Source organism: Neolamprologus brichardi, chromosome 1, assembly GCF_056152115.1.
Source record: "Neolamprologus brichardi isolate AB-2024 chromosome 1, ASM5615211v1, whole genome shotgun sequence".
Taxonomy (NCBI): domain Eukaryota; kingdom Metazoa; phylum Chordata; class Actinopteri; order Cichliformes; family Cichlidae; genus Neolamprologus; species Neolamprologus brichardi.
In genome coordinates, this window is record NC_142104.1 from 24575646 (window position 1) to 24590467 (window position 14822).

General features: G+C 40.7%; 1 protein-coding gene across 2 annotated transcripts in view; it reads left to right on the forward strand.

The window, feature by feature from the left end:
• Positions 1-14822, forward strand: part of pcdh17 (protocadherin 17) — a 64224-nt gene that overhangs the window by 20329 nt on the left and 29073 nt on the right. For both annotated transcript variants that reach the window (XM_006780354.2, XM_006780355.2), the window contains exons 3-4: positions 7893-7951; positions 8378-8550. In XM_006780354.2, the coding sequence (XP_006780417.1) occupies positions 7893-7951; positions 8378-8550 (232 nt within the window). The remainder of the gene's footprint in view (positions 1-7892; positions 7952-8377; positions 8551-14822) is intronic.

Consider the following 14822-nt stretch of genomic DNA (forward strand, 5'->3'; position numbering starts at 1 on the left):
CTCTTCTGTGCATATTGTTTAAACCGAAAACTTTAAATTTGGATTCGGCCTCCATAAGACTTGTTGCCACTGATTCTCAGACCAGTTCTTGTGTAATTTGTGTACCTCAGCCTTCTATCAGTTGCTTCTTGACACTCCCCTCCCAATGAGACCATTTCTGATGAGGCTTTTTTGAAAGAGTAGATGGATAAACTGAAGGGCCAGATGCATTTCTCAGGTCCTTAGTCAGGTCTAGGGCTGTGCGATATGACTAAAATCTCATATCCCAATATAAGACGTTTCTAATCCCGATAACGATATTTCTCAAAATAGTGCATTTTTGTTCCTTCTCATCTGTAAACTCTCTCCATACGCTTTCATGCGATTCTTGTGTAGGTGGTTGAAGAGGTTTGTCGTGTTTGAACCTGTGGTGGGGATCAGTTTGTGGCATAATTTGCACAGTACAGTTTTCTGTCCGTGTCAGACTTTTCAAAACCAAACCATGTCCAGGGCGGCTGCTGTGTTCGCTTCGTATTACTCCTCACCCCCCACCCAATCCTGTGGCTTGTCGTGTCTTTCACAAAGTTGTGCTGTGGACAGTTATGTGCTTTTTGTGCAGAGGAGTTTTTTTGTTTCCTGTTCTCATGCTGTCCTACCATGGAAGCACAGCATGAGTAGAGGTCTATTTTTTTTTCCTCTTGTACTTTCCCACTGTAGTGTATATTTCAGTGTTTTTCTGTAACGCTACCAATCTCTGACTTGTATCCCCATGTAATGTCTGTGTTGTGTGTGTAAGGGGGGGGGGCTCATTTCACTGCAGGGCAACCTGCATGTGGCGGATAAAGCTTTGATTGGTTGATTGATTGATGTCCATGCTGCAGAGGTAGCCCCTCATTTAGGAATAAGGTCCTCGATTTGTTGTGACTGGTCCTTCTGTTTGGAGCTACCTGGTTCTGCCTCATCTTCACTGCCCATGCTGGTTTTCTCTGTGCCTGCATCCACATGGTGACCATCTAATCCAGCGGTCCCCAACCTTTTTTGCGCCACGGACCGGTTTGTGCCCGACAATATTTTTACGGACAGGCCTTTAAGGTGTCGCGGATAAATACAACAAAATAAAACTAGTACCGGTACCGAAAAAAAAAGATTTATTCATAACACACATGAAAAGACCCAGGAAAACCGAGTCAACGGAAAAAAAAAAACGATAACAAAATAACGCTAAAAACCGATAAAAACCCTGAAAACCATACATTTCACACCCGAGTCTCACTCTCGTGGCCCGGTACCAAATGACTCACGGACCAGTACCGGTCCGGGGGTTGGGGACCGCTGATCTAAACGATGAAAAAATATTGCAATACCATGAAACAAACAATAGTGTATAATACAAAACGATAGATATTTTAATTTTGTCATCCGATATATTTCGTCATATCGCACAGCCCTAGTCAGGTCTTTGTTGTTTATTCCCCCGTTTTTTTAAGGCTGCGGTTTTCAGATACTATTCATCTGCTGTGCGTAGTTTTCAGGGTCACTACTTTTGTCTTTCACTGCTCCACTTTTCTCAAATGCACACAATAATGAGACATGCCACGTTTTTAGCTAATAGCTCTTTGAGAATTACCTTGTTGGAGCAGAAATACTGTTTTATGTCTGTGACACTGTGTTATCTTTGGCTAAATAGATTTTTATCAAGTCAACTAAACAAATTGCCTTTTCACAACATTTCTACTGGTAACAAAATGGCTAAAGATACATTTAAAACTGTTTTTTTGCTAATGTATCTGCTTTGTGTAGACAAAACACTGATTCTTTTCTTCACTTAGGTGCCATTTTTTGTACTTGAATGATTTATAGGTCAGTGTTGTGGCTTAAACAAAACGGTCAGGTACAAGGACTGAGCTGAAGTTAGTGAAAAAGCAGCCAGTGTCAAAAGAAATAACTTTGAAAAGACCTTCAGAAAGTCTTTAAAATGTTGGCTTATTGGAAGCAAAATATCAAACCTGCTTCCCAATATATTCTTATAATCGATGTGTTTTTGTTTTCATAAGAAAAGACAACCACAGGGCTTCTTTTCATGTGTACACATAATCAGCATATCTGTAAAATTAAAGTAGCTAAATTTAAGGGTTGCTGTACTAGAGGTGTGGCAAAATAAACAACAACAGGCCAGGTGTGAATGCCCCTTCCTGATGATTCACAACACTGCATAAAGAAACCTTTTTTTAGCCTTTTCTCTGCTTTATACAGAGGGCTGCTGAGCACGCATGCTTGATTTTAGCTGTGCCTTGTGTCATTTATACAGCTGCACTCGCTCACACATGGGAGACACCAGTTTAACTACTGCTTTGAACTTCTGTCAACAGCACGGCTCACCCGGGCACCTTAGAATTATGCTAGAGGTTGTATTTAAGTGTTTGAGTGCCGCTGACATGGGGTAGAAATGCAACCAGCGGAGAAATTTACAGAGTTTTTTCCTTTTTGCTTGTCATTCTGAGTAGAGCGACTTCAAAATAATTGCAAAGGATTTTTCTTTTGTCCCCGCATACATGAGATGATTTGAGACCTCCATATAAGTGTGATTTCCCCCCCAAAAGAACTAAATCAATGGCACATATTTTTAATTTGATACAATTTAATTAATAATTACATTATTACAGTTATGTTTTTTAGGTCAGAAGGTTCAATAAAAACTCAGGTTTCCCCCCAAAATTTGAATTTTCTAGCTATTATTTCATGGTTGAGGCTTTACAGGGCTAAATCAAAGTCAAACTAAAAGCACTTACATTTAAAAAAAAGATGTAGAGTGGAGTCAGATAGGTCCGTGTGCAACATACCATAAAACATAAAACGCAAAAAGATGTTTTCCCTTAGAGAAAGCCTTCATAGTCATATCGAAAGGCATATTTTCAGCCGGCGTATCGTGCCTGCGCCACATATGTCTAAAGAATGCCATGTCACCTTGAAATCCAAAATTGTCTTAATGTGAAAAATTCTTTTTTCAAAGACTATTTTATGATGATGTTTATACATTAGAGCAGCCCATTACCAGGGGGGAGGGAGGGTATGACATTTTGCGTAGTAATGTGTAAAACTATAAGAAGCTTCTCTGTATAACTGAAGGAGCGCTATTAGTAAAGATTTAATCGTTCTGACTATATTAATGAGGGCGGTTTTGTAGATGACTGTATCTGCATACAAAATGCATCTCATTTCATCTGAAATTGTAATTTTTTACTGAAATTTTTTTTGAATGCAGTGCCTCATTTCTTCAGACATAATGCTGTAAATCACTTTAAAGCACCAAACTCTGGAGACAAAGCCCCTCTGTGCCTCTGGCTGAGGGACTGTCATTATTGCTTCCTTACTCAGGAGTGAAGCTATTTCCTCCTCCACTGCCAGTCTCTGTGGTGTCGAGGGAAGAGCGGCACGCAGAATGCTGTCGAAAAAGGTGGAAGCTTTGTGGCAGAGTTGTAATGCGTAGCACTCGCACAACGTGCTCGTGGTAGGGGGATGCTGCAGATACGCACCCCTCTCTGATGCTGCGTGCGCTGCTTCTTCTGTCTGTGGTGGAGAAACCTGCAACCTGAACTCTAGTGTAAAATAACCTGAGTCTGATATGGTGAAAGGCTCTGCCATCGTTGGTGTATTATGATTGTTTTTATTCTCTCTTGTTCCTTGTTCATTAGACTATGTACACACAGAGCCTGCATGTCACTCACCATTCCCTGTGTGCTTGGTAGTTAAAAAACAAATAGAAAAACTGTATCAAAAAACCTTTAAATTTGCAGTGTTATATCGGATGACCTTCTCTTTGAGATTAGTCACAGAAAGTAACAGTCCAGTGTTTTGGGTTTTTTTGTATCACATAGCAAAAAGAGGCCTTTCTCTACACTAAACATCCGTTTGCACAAATCACCAGTTTGTTGCTGAAACAATGTTAAAGTAGTATCTAGACTCACACGGGCTAACTGTGGTTGTTGAGTTGTGATTGCTTTACTTGTTTGGACTGGACAACTTATAGGTTATTTAGAAGTTAAGTAAGAGCCTTACTTAACTGACGACTGATTGATTGATTAGTTGATTGTCTCTAGGAAGAGATTTGGATGTTAAGTTGATCTGACCCCTTGTGCATCTGAGCCAGTTGATTATCATTGCAGTGTAATTATTGTCTCCACTCCTTTCTTAAGATGTTTTTCACTTTGCTTTCATGCCTTTCGTTTTCAGTTTTTAGCCAAAGGAGTGATGGGCGAGGTGTCCACCGTCTGCCTGTTCCTGTCACTTTACCTCCTGGGTAAAGTTAAGATGTTGCTGAAACTTGCACACAATGATCAACTAATTAGCCTTTATCACTCAAGGTTGCATTTGTTGCTTCACAGGAATTACTGCTCCCCTACAGGATTGGTCAGATTTTAGTGAAATGAGATAAGTTTGTTGTGGACATTGCTGTTTGCCAGCCTCCTTGACTTCTCGCTGGATTTTAGTTCTTATTGGTGGGCGCAATAGAGCCAAAAGACAACAAAACCAGTAACTCTGTGTTTGCACTTTACACATTACAATAACCTCTAAATTGTGATGAGTCATGAACCGAAACAGCTACTATGTTACTGACGTTCTGGGGTTTTTTTTGTGTGCGTTTTGTTTTCATGTATTTCCAGCTTCCACTGCACAAAAATGATCTGTTCCTTTAATTTTCTCTGTTTTACATGTTTTTTTTCTGTATAGCTTTAGCTAATCCGCTCTAAGTTTTCCAGTACGAATGATGTCACTCAGATACATAGCAACGCACAATAACAGAGGGTTTATCTTTTAGCTTACAGAGAAGGGGTTGAGTAGGAGCCACTCGCACTGCCTGATGTGAAGAAACGCATGTGCTCACAAGCATACACTGAATGAGAATAATGTGTGTTTGTGTGTGTGTTTTCCTGGCAGACAGTAAAGGACAAATGCATGTATCATACCTAACAGGGTAGGTGGAGGGAGGGGGTGTACTCTTGTTCCTGTGAATAAAAGAGAGCAATCCAGTGATGTGTGAAAGAGAATCTGCAATTTGTCCTCGTTCACCATTCCTACCTAAGATATCAAATACACACGCAAACACACACAAAGGCCGATATGCACAAATATAGCCCCATAGAAATGAAGAGTGCCCCAAAATGCACCAGCATGCCCTGAGAATAGCATAGCACTCCAATATGCTCGTCCCATTTGTCTCAATCGGTCGGCTGTCTGAGCGGTCAGTCTTGGGACCTCAATGGGAATACAGAATAGAGTGCAGCTTTTTACACTTACTCAGCCTCACTGTACTCAGTATCTTTCTGACCTCTGTGGCCTTGCTACATGGAGCAGATACAACGCATCATTCACTACAAATCGACAACATGCTTTTGCAATTTTCATCCACGCTACCAAACAACCTAACCTCTGATCATATCTGCACAAAGTAGATCGACCCAGAACTACTGAATTCATCTCGCGTTAAATGGGTTCAGTGCTTCCCTGAGCCTTTAAGCTCTAAAACTCATATTTTAGGCCAGTAAATGAGTCAGATTTTTAACCCTCACAGGCCAAATATACAGATACTGCAGTTTTGGTCAGTTTAGTTCCACTCAATTTACTTTGATTTTTTTTCCTTTTTATTCAGTTCACTCCAGATCACTTTCACTAGGTTTTACATTTGGGAAACACGCAGTATGAAACAGTCAGCTGCACTTGTAATGTTAAACTAATTAATTAACTCTTTGATACAGCGTTTAATAATACTATTAGAAATCATAACAGCAAGATAACAGACATGATCCACTTTTTATCACCTTCCCTCAGATTATCCTGTATTCATTGCGGGCACTGACCGGCTCAGTACAAAGCATCTCGTGCCGGCTATTATCGACCCATTAATTGGAAAGGGGCCCATTGTAGTGAAAGGGTTGGGCAGTACAGACAGACAGGAAGAGATGGAGCCTTAAGATCAGCCTGGAATAGTTGGCAGGAAACAGGGTCCTATGAAGTGGCTTAATGTGCTTTTTATTGGCTTGTGCGGGGTGGAGCATGTACTTTAGGTGTGAAATGTCTCTTTTCCCTTTTTGATAACAAGCTAAACAAAATACCACCGTATTTACCGTGCAATGGGGATGTGCATTTCCATTCTTCATGCTAATCAAAGCAAATTTAATGCTAATGTACAACAGACTGTTGACATTTCAAGGTTTTTTGGTCCATGTGGATGACAAAAAAGAACTTTTTGAGTCTGCTGTAATAATGAAAAAGTTCTGTTCACAAGGATATTATTTGTTTTGTGTGCACAGGTGTGGAAAGTAAATTAAACCATATAACCGGCAGGAAAACTATTTTCTGTTAATGTCCTTTCCTCCTGCTCAGTGCTAACAGAGCTGAGTTGATTGAAAAATATGCCCAAGGTTGATACCCTGGTCATAAAAGTACAGAAGGGGCACATCAATATAAAAACTCCCAACTCTCTTTTCCAAAAAAAAGAAAGAAAGAAAAAAGCAGGCTGTTATTATTTCAATGCCAAACGATTTCATTCATTCTTCTCCTTACTTCGTGGTCAGATTCCAGTCTTTGATATATTCTGTGGGTGTTTTCTTTTAGTATTGGTTGAAGGCTGAGGCGGAATAAAGTGTTTAGGTAGAGATAAAGGTGCTGGTGAAAGCATGGAAGGTCAAAGAACTGAGGTGGCCCGCCTGACCTTCACACACCCTTTTTCATACCGAGCCACCGCTGCGCGCGGATGACATTGAAATACTCTATCGACTGTGAGTCAAGCTGTGCATGTGAAAAACTCTGGCACAAGTAGACATTACTCACTAAACATGACATTTAACCGCCACGAATTCAAGACACACAGAGTTGTGCACAACACAGGGTAATTATTTGTGTTGCTGTGATGAATACTGCTACAACACTATGAAAGCTATATCTCTCAAAGACATTTGTTTCCGCCATTCTTCCCTACCTGAGCATGACTTTGTTTATATCCTCGTAATAATTTCGCCTAAATATAAGCACATAACTTTCCCTCTCCCTGTGTTTTTGCTGAGAAGTCTATATATCCTGCAAGTTTTTTTCATCTTTTGTAAGGTTAGCTATTTCCGGAAATTCCAGAAAGCGCATGAAGATTTTCCTTTAACATGATCAAAACCACGACACTGATCTACCCTGTAAAACTTCAAATCATACGGTGCTTTATCCTGTTTATGCAGTAGGGCTTCTACCAGTATTTCATTATACTGCTATGCTTTATCACAGACGTCATTCTGTTTCTTTGCATCCATGTGCGTAAAAGCATGTGCATGTGTTTTAGTTTCCTATCGATTCGTGTTAGTAGAAGGCCCCTGTGTACGATCGGGTTACCCATATGAAATAAAGCACCACAGGGTCCAGCACATGCAAGATGCGGTTCCTCACAAACAATTTATTTTTGTGCACAAAAATAGAAAGGACAAAAAATAGTGCAGGATATTCTTAGAGTGTCAGCAGATTCCCGTGGAGATGTTGTTAAAGGAACAAGGAGCAAATAGCATTTTAAATTCTGCACAAACAGTCCGACTAGGACTCCAGAACCGTATCGGCAATGTTCTCTATTTTCATCGAGACTGTTGTCCTAGCGCTCAATGATTATATGATGTCTGCCAGATTTGATGTTCAGCTCTGTGGTTTACTCTCAAATGGCTAATTAGCCTGCCTTATGTGGTTAATGAAATGCTCAAACCTTGGCCATGAAGGGCTCCCTTTTTTTAATTTTATAGCTTTTATCACCCCTAATCTGTCCTCTGCCTTATTTTTTTATGCATAATTAATCATATGTCACTAGAAATTTCTTGTTTCGCAGCAGGACTCATTTCTTTCGTGCTTACAACATACTTTTGTCTCTCTCTCTCTCTTCTCAACAGACGGACAATTTCCCCACGGAGCCTAATTATATGGGTAGCAGACAACAGTTTGTTCAAAGGTAAGGGTTGAGATCTGTGGCCTTGACTAGACATCAGACCCTTGTTTGTTTGTTTTTTTTTCAGCTTTATTTTATTCCCCACAAACTACTTTAACACTAACTGCGCTGACAATGAACTGTAGTGAGTAATAAAAGGAAGAAGCCGGTCGTGTACATTTAATTAGCTTGAAAGTCGGTCACTAAAAATATTCTGTGTTACTAGAACATTATCTCACGCAGGATTGGACTCACAGCAGACAGCAAAGCTAGTGCAGTATTTTTAGAAGTGTTTTATTACATCCTAAATCCTTAAATCATTATAATAATGTTCCTTGCTTGGCATTCAAGAATGGTGTCTCTAAACTTCCTTGGAGGGTTAAAAAACACCCACTAAGAAATCCTCCACCACACTCAGCACTCCTTTTTTTTATTTGTTTGTTTGTGTAGTAGTTCAACATTCAAAGACCCTGAGCGAGCAAGCCTCAGAGACAGCGGTCATGGTGACAGCGACCAGGCTGACAGTGACCAGGACACCAACAAAGGCTCCTGCTGTGATATGTCTGCAAAAGAAGCCCTCAAGCTGAAGGCTGCAGGCGTGAAACCACCACCTCTGGAGCAAGGTGAGCCCTTACCGGAAAAAAATGTGATTACACGAGAAATAAAGGAGCGTCGTGCAGGCCAACACACTTGAATGAGGAAAAAAAGAAAAAAGGACTCAATTCGTTTTCTGTGCTCAGCTGAAGTTATTTGTATTAATGGTTGAGCTTTTGACTTGCCTGAGCGCTCCCAATCTGAACTTATACTTGGCTACTTTATTTCCCCTACTTTGTTCTCTGCACTTTTCACATTTAAAGTGCATGGGGGTGTGCGGTTGTATCGGAGGGTGTGAGCGAGTGTGCATTCTATACACGTCCTCAGTTTATCAAAGCAGACAAGCCCATTATGTTTTTATAAGCCCAACTACTTCAGCTTCTCCATTTAGTCCCCCTTCCTCGAGCACCCGTCTCTGAAACTTTGATAATGTAACATGGAAAATGACTTAGTGAGCGGCAGGCGATGTAGCTTTGTAGTGCGGTGATTAAATATGAATAATTATTCTAAGCGCTGCGGGTCGGGCAGATTACACATGACATGTGTAGAACAATAACTCCCCAGATATGAGTTGTTGGGGTCCCTCGCACCCCAGCGACCTCACATGATTCGTGCAGGGTCAGGGGAAGGAAGCAGGAAGTCAAGATCACACACGGGTGTGGTGTAAGGTGATTGGGTGGGAAGGTGAAATTCTCCCTGCGGTTTCAGCCAGTCGTGTACATCGGCGTGCATCATTACCTGCTAGGAAAAACACAGATTCCCACAGAGATACAAATTTCCCAAGTCTGGCTGACAGGATCCAGAAGTACAGTCCTGTATCCTGAACATGGATTCTCAATAATGACGCTATTAATCCAGGGAACAGACGGGCTGCTTTTACTTCTTGCGGAAGGACAATGACAATTTGTGCAACACTCTGTGCTGCAATATGCATGTTTCACTAGATAGCGTTTTTTTTTTCCTTTTCACTGGTTTTTAGAATGGGAAAAAAAGCCCACACATGTTGGCAAGAGAAATTGGACAATTAAAAAGCTCCATATGTTTCTCATTTTGAAAATGTTCTCATTTAATTGTCCAAGAGGGACTAAATGGATCGCATTTCTACACACAAGACACATGACAAAGGGAGACGAGAGAGTTTGGGGCATTAGTCGGCGTGCAAAAGCTGTTGCTGGTGGTGTCGGCCTTTGCGCCAGCTGCGACCCGTCCTTCTGCCCTTCCTGCGTGTTGCTTCGATCAGGAATGTCTTGTTCTCGTACAAAAGATCGCATCAATACGCACATATGCGCGCGAAGGCCAGCGGTGCTGGAAGCTCAGTGAAGGGCTATAAACTGCCTGTTCTCGCTCACTTTATTCTCACCCTCTGCTCTGTTTTCAGCCCCGCTCCATGACTTTCGTTACACTTCTCTACCGCTCCTTGTTTGGGGAAATCGATTGATGTGAGATTAGACAGTTAACTGGCTGCAGCTGGCTGTGTTTTGCCAATAACATGCAGGCTTAGCTAGGCCTGTGGGGGAGGGCTGGAGCAGGAGGCCAAGCCCTGGTGCTGGAGTGGTAGTGAGAAGTGAGGTGTGGTAAACATCGCTCTGGCGGTGTTCCAGCTTGTCTTTATTAACTTGCAAAAATACCAGTTGAATGCTGAAAGGCCTCGCTGTGAGTTAAACCGCACCTAAATATTACACAATGCAGTCATGGTCAGTCACTCTCAGTACTACTGTTGTCTTTATTGGTACTGAATCATTTTATGCCTATTTGATGAGACTTTCTTTTAAAAAAATAACAAAAAATCAAAGAATAAAGGCAATAGAGGAAACTCAAACGTGAACTATTAAAAGGGAATATGATGTGGCTACAGTCAGGTACTGCCTAATATTTAAATAAAACTGTGTGTGTGTGTGTGTGTGTGTGCACTCTCGTGCTCCACATGGAAGGACACAGGTCTGTCTATTATCAGATGGGAGAAAAAAAGGAGAAAGAAAAGGGAGATTGTCATTGGTCACTGTCTCTGGGGTCGTATTCCTGCAGGCTTATTTTCTTCAGATCTCAGCACTTAGCATCTCCTTCATAGGTCTCTCTCTCTCTCCCTCTCTGCCCCCCTCCTCTCCTTCCCTCGTTCATCCCATCTTAAGTCCTCTGTTTCCCTCTAAGCGTAGCCCTCCCAATTACTCTCTGTAGCTCTCTCTGCTTTCCTGCCAGAACACTGCAGCCTCATTCACTGGCTCCGTATAAACAGAACTACAAGTGCACAAAGCATGTAGTTCAAGTCCCAATCAATTCCCAACCCTGTTTCAGTCATAGCCCCTATACTTGCTAGCTTGTAGCCTACAGCGTATCTACAACTGTGTCTTTGTTTTTTATTTAAATTTCTATTTTTAACATTCTTGTTGGCTTTTTTCCTCCTTTCTCTTCTTTTTCAGTAACAGCCACGAGCAACATACATTAACCTCGTACCGTCCGTGCAATCCGTCGCCTCCTCTGATGCTCAGTGTTCAGCAGTATCCTGCTAGACAACATAATCTGGACATCTTCGCACCACAGATCGCTCTCAAATTGATTAATTAGCTCCGCAAAAGTGGTAGCAATGTATTAATTAAGCTTATATTAAGCTTATAATTAAGCGTATATCAAATGCATTTTTTTGCCAGTTTTAAACGCCGATTAATTGATGCTCCAGCGTGCCTGCAGCAGACATTAATGTGGGCTTGTCTGGCTCTAGCGAGTGGCTGGCAGCACATCGCTCGCCTCTGTGGAGATGACTGCCACAGTCGCTATCACGAACAGACAGGCGGCAGTGGTGTTGGGAGATGTTACCCACTGATATAGCTGTCTGAGCAAATGGAGAAAGAGAGAGAGCTGATGATGGAGGAAGAGCAGAAAGAATAGAAGGGGCCGGATGCTGTTTAACTGTACCAGCTGACCTATCCTAATTAGCTGCGACTGGATTATGATAATCAAAACGCCTCCTGCCTTGTTTTAAAGAGAGAAACTCGAGTGTGACAGAAGAGGAGGGGGTGGGGGGCTGGGGGAGGATATGATACTACAAGGACAGTGTGGGTACAGTGAGGGAAGACAGCGAGAGATGTGTTTCTGTGACGGCATGGTAGAAAGCGATGAAATGTACTTTCCTCTGTTATTTGTTGAGGGGTGATAAAAAATCCCCACCCCCACAGCATCCCACAGCTCGTGAATGTCTCAGAATAAGGGGAAATGTCAGACTTTTGTCAATTTTTCGCACGCACACAAACTCCTGGCACAAATATGACTAAACAGTGATGTAAGTGCACGCACAGATCTGCTACATAAATAAATGATGATGCCGTATTTAGCTCTTCGTTTCCAAGATGGTTGTCTTCTCTGTAGGTGTTCAGCAATTTATGGTGATGAGAAGAGAGTGAGTCTTGGGAGCTGGGAGGCGAACAGTTTATATGTATAAATATATATATAATGGGTACATTTTGTGAAATTGGATTACCTCCCTCGTGGATTTGAAACATTTCCCTTGCCTAAAAAGTTGGTAAGGGATCAAGAACGTTACAATTAGAACCCAAGAAATTTGAAGTTGGTCAGCATTGGCTTCAGATTGACTTCCTCTTTATTGTCAGTACTCATACTATGTCTTGGTCAAGGTATTTGCTGCTACAGCGGCTTAGTAGGTGGCTAAATAGACAGTTGAATAGCTAAAAACATACTCTGTTATGTTATGTGAACATAATGTGCAGTATGTGGGGAATATGTGCAATATCAGTATAAAAGTATAAAATGAATTCCTTACTTTTATACATATAGAATATCATACTATATAACTATGCCTCCTTGGCTATAAAGCACATTATACATCACTTATTTTAATCATTAAAAAAATTGAGTCCTCACTATGGCCTTGCAACACTTTGGAGATAAAAAATAAAAGAGGGCATGACTTTACATTTTTACATCCAAAACAATCAGGAGAAAATTAAGTCTTTTAAAAGTTATGTTGTTGAATAATAAGCTTTCTCTTCCATTGCACACTGGGAACAAACTAACTATTCAGACTATTCAATCCATCATAAATATTCACCCATCTTCCCCCCGTGGCAGCCTTAATCTTAAGACTCCTGCATTACTGTATTTTTTCAAAGGGTCTTGATTCCCCACAATCTCGGCCTTTTTCCTTCTTTTTTTTTTTTTTTCCTTTTTATTCGGAGCAATTAATTTTGAATCGCGAGTGAGCCTTTTGATAAAAGAAAATGCAATTCCAAGATTAATTGACTGGTCAGAAGTCTGATCAGATGCCCTTTTCACACTTGTAGCCATGGCAACCTCTATCCTTCTCACTCTGGCCTTCAATAAACCTTTATCTGACTTGTGGAAAAGGCCGTTCCATTCAGCGTCATTCATATTTCATGGACAGATAAATGCAGACACGTTTTTCATAGGGTGGGTAGATGTGTATTACATCTCTAATTTCAATCCTTCTGAAATTGTATTCAGAATGCAGCTCAGTAAGAACACTGTCTGTTCACTCTGTACATTATTGATACAAATAATGTAAACAGTGCTTATTGTGCTTAATCATGATCACAGTGTTTATGTTATTTGAAGATATTCATATTTAGCCTTTTTTGTGGCCAACTAATTCTACAAGGAACAAAAACACTGCGCACACATATTACTGAGATGTCATTGTTTTCTTGGTTGTATTTGTTAGTGCAAAGCTTTATTATAAACAGAATTACGGTTTGTCACAGTCTGATGGATGAGTTCATGCCACTCTTTTTTTAAATAATAATTCTTTTGTGGGTTTCCTTTTAGGGATGAATTATTGCTTAGAATAAAAGTAAAGTTTTCAGTCAAAGTGAGTGAAAGACGGAGCAATCAGAAAAGAAAAAAAAGTTCAGACGCTGTGCAATGAAATAAAAAAAAGTCAAACTGCTGAAAGACAAGCTGCTTGAAGATGCATCCTTCTTCTTGAAACATTTCCGCCGGGCATTGAATCCAAATTGGAGTCTTGATGAAATTACGGCACAGCCAGAATGTGACTCCGATTCATCGGATGAAACTAAAAAGCAACAGCAACGAGGGAGCTGAAAAATGATGACTCAGTATCAGAAAACGTGGTTATTGGTTCACATTCCTATTACTAGATTGTCCATACCTGTGATAGCTCTACACAGTGTAGCCTGCACTTAACTTAACCCCTGCCCAGTACTCTGTTTGTCCTGCATTGCTGCTCATTAAAAGGTTTAACAGGCAAAGGGAAAAATGAATATTACAATTGGATATACTCACAAAGGGCAGCTGTAATCCTTCTGGCCTGTCAAATAGTGGGCTGCTTAGGTGTGAGGGGTTTGAGCTTTAGAACTTGCTGGTTTTCAAATCTGCTCTTAATATCACAGCTTAATGTGGATCAAATTTTTCTGCAGATTCATCTTCATACCTCTTATAAATCTTAACGTGCAGTTACAACATTTGTACATAATCAGCTACGACAAATGCAGCATAATAGTTTCAATATGCAGTACTGTGCAGAAGCATTGAGCTTTCTGCACAGTACTGCTACTACTGAGGCGTTCATGTATGTTTCATTTTTTCTGCCTTTTAACTCATTTTCAGTCCAGTTCTTGTATCTGACCTTTGTTTAAAGCAATTACCACCAAGCTATAAATCATTTTGAATAAAAAAAGCACCTAATTCAATGAATGAACTAGTGTTGTGTCTATATAAAATAGACAACTTAGATGGAACCAATTTTAAATTGTATCTTTAGGCACATTGTTACCAGCAGCCTGTAAACAAAAGCACATATTTTCCTCCCATGTCTTTAGCTGAATTAAAAATGCCAGTTTGACAGGCACAAAATAGCATTTGTGGACCAATAAGGTGATTCCCAAAGAGCTATTAGCTGGAAACTTGGCATATCTCAGCGTGGTGTCCAGTGTGTCACAAAAAATTGAGAAAACTGAACCAGTGGAGGATGAAAAAAAAGTAGTGGAAGGCCTAAAAAATATCTTCCACATTCGATCAGTAACTAAAAACCAGAAGAAACAGGGGAAAAAGTCGCCAAGGGCCTGACATAGGACCTCAGAGATGCAAATGGCCTTGCACTCGATCCATTTAGTACTGTTCAGTGAAGCCTCATCAGATTGTCTCAGTACAAGTTTGGTAGTCAACAAGCCATTCTTAGGAAAAAAGAGAGAAAAGGCTGAGGTGTGACAATTGGACAATTAGAAGCCTTTGATTCAAATCATCATATGTTTGTACGATGGAGGTCAGGAGAGATACAGCAGTGACTGTTGGGAGCTGCATTATAGCCAGTGGT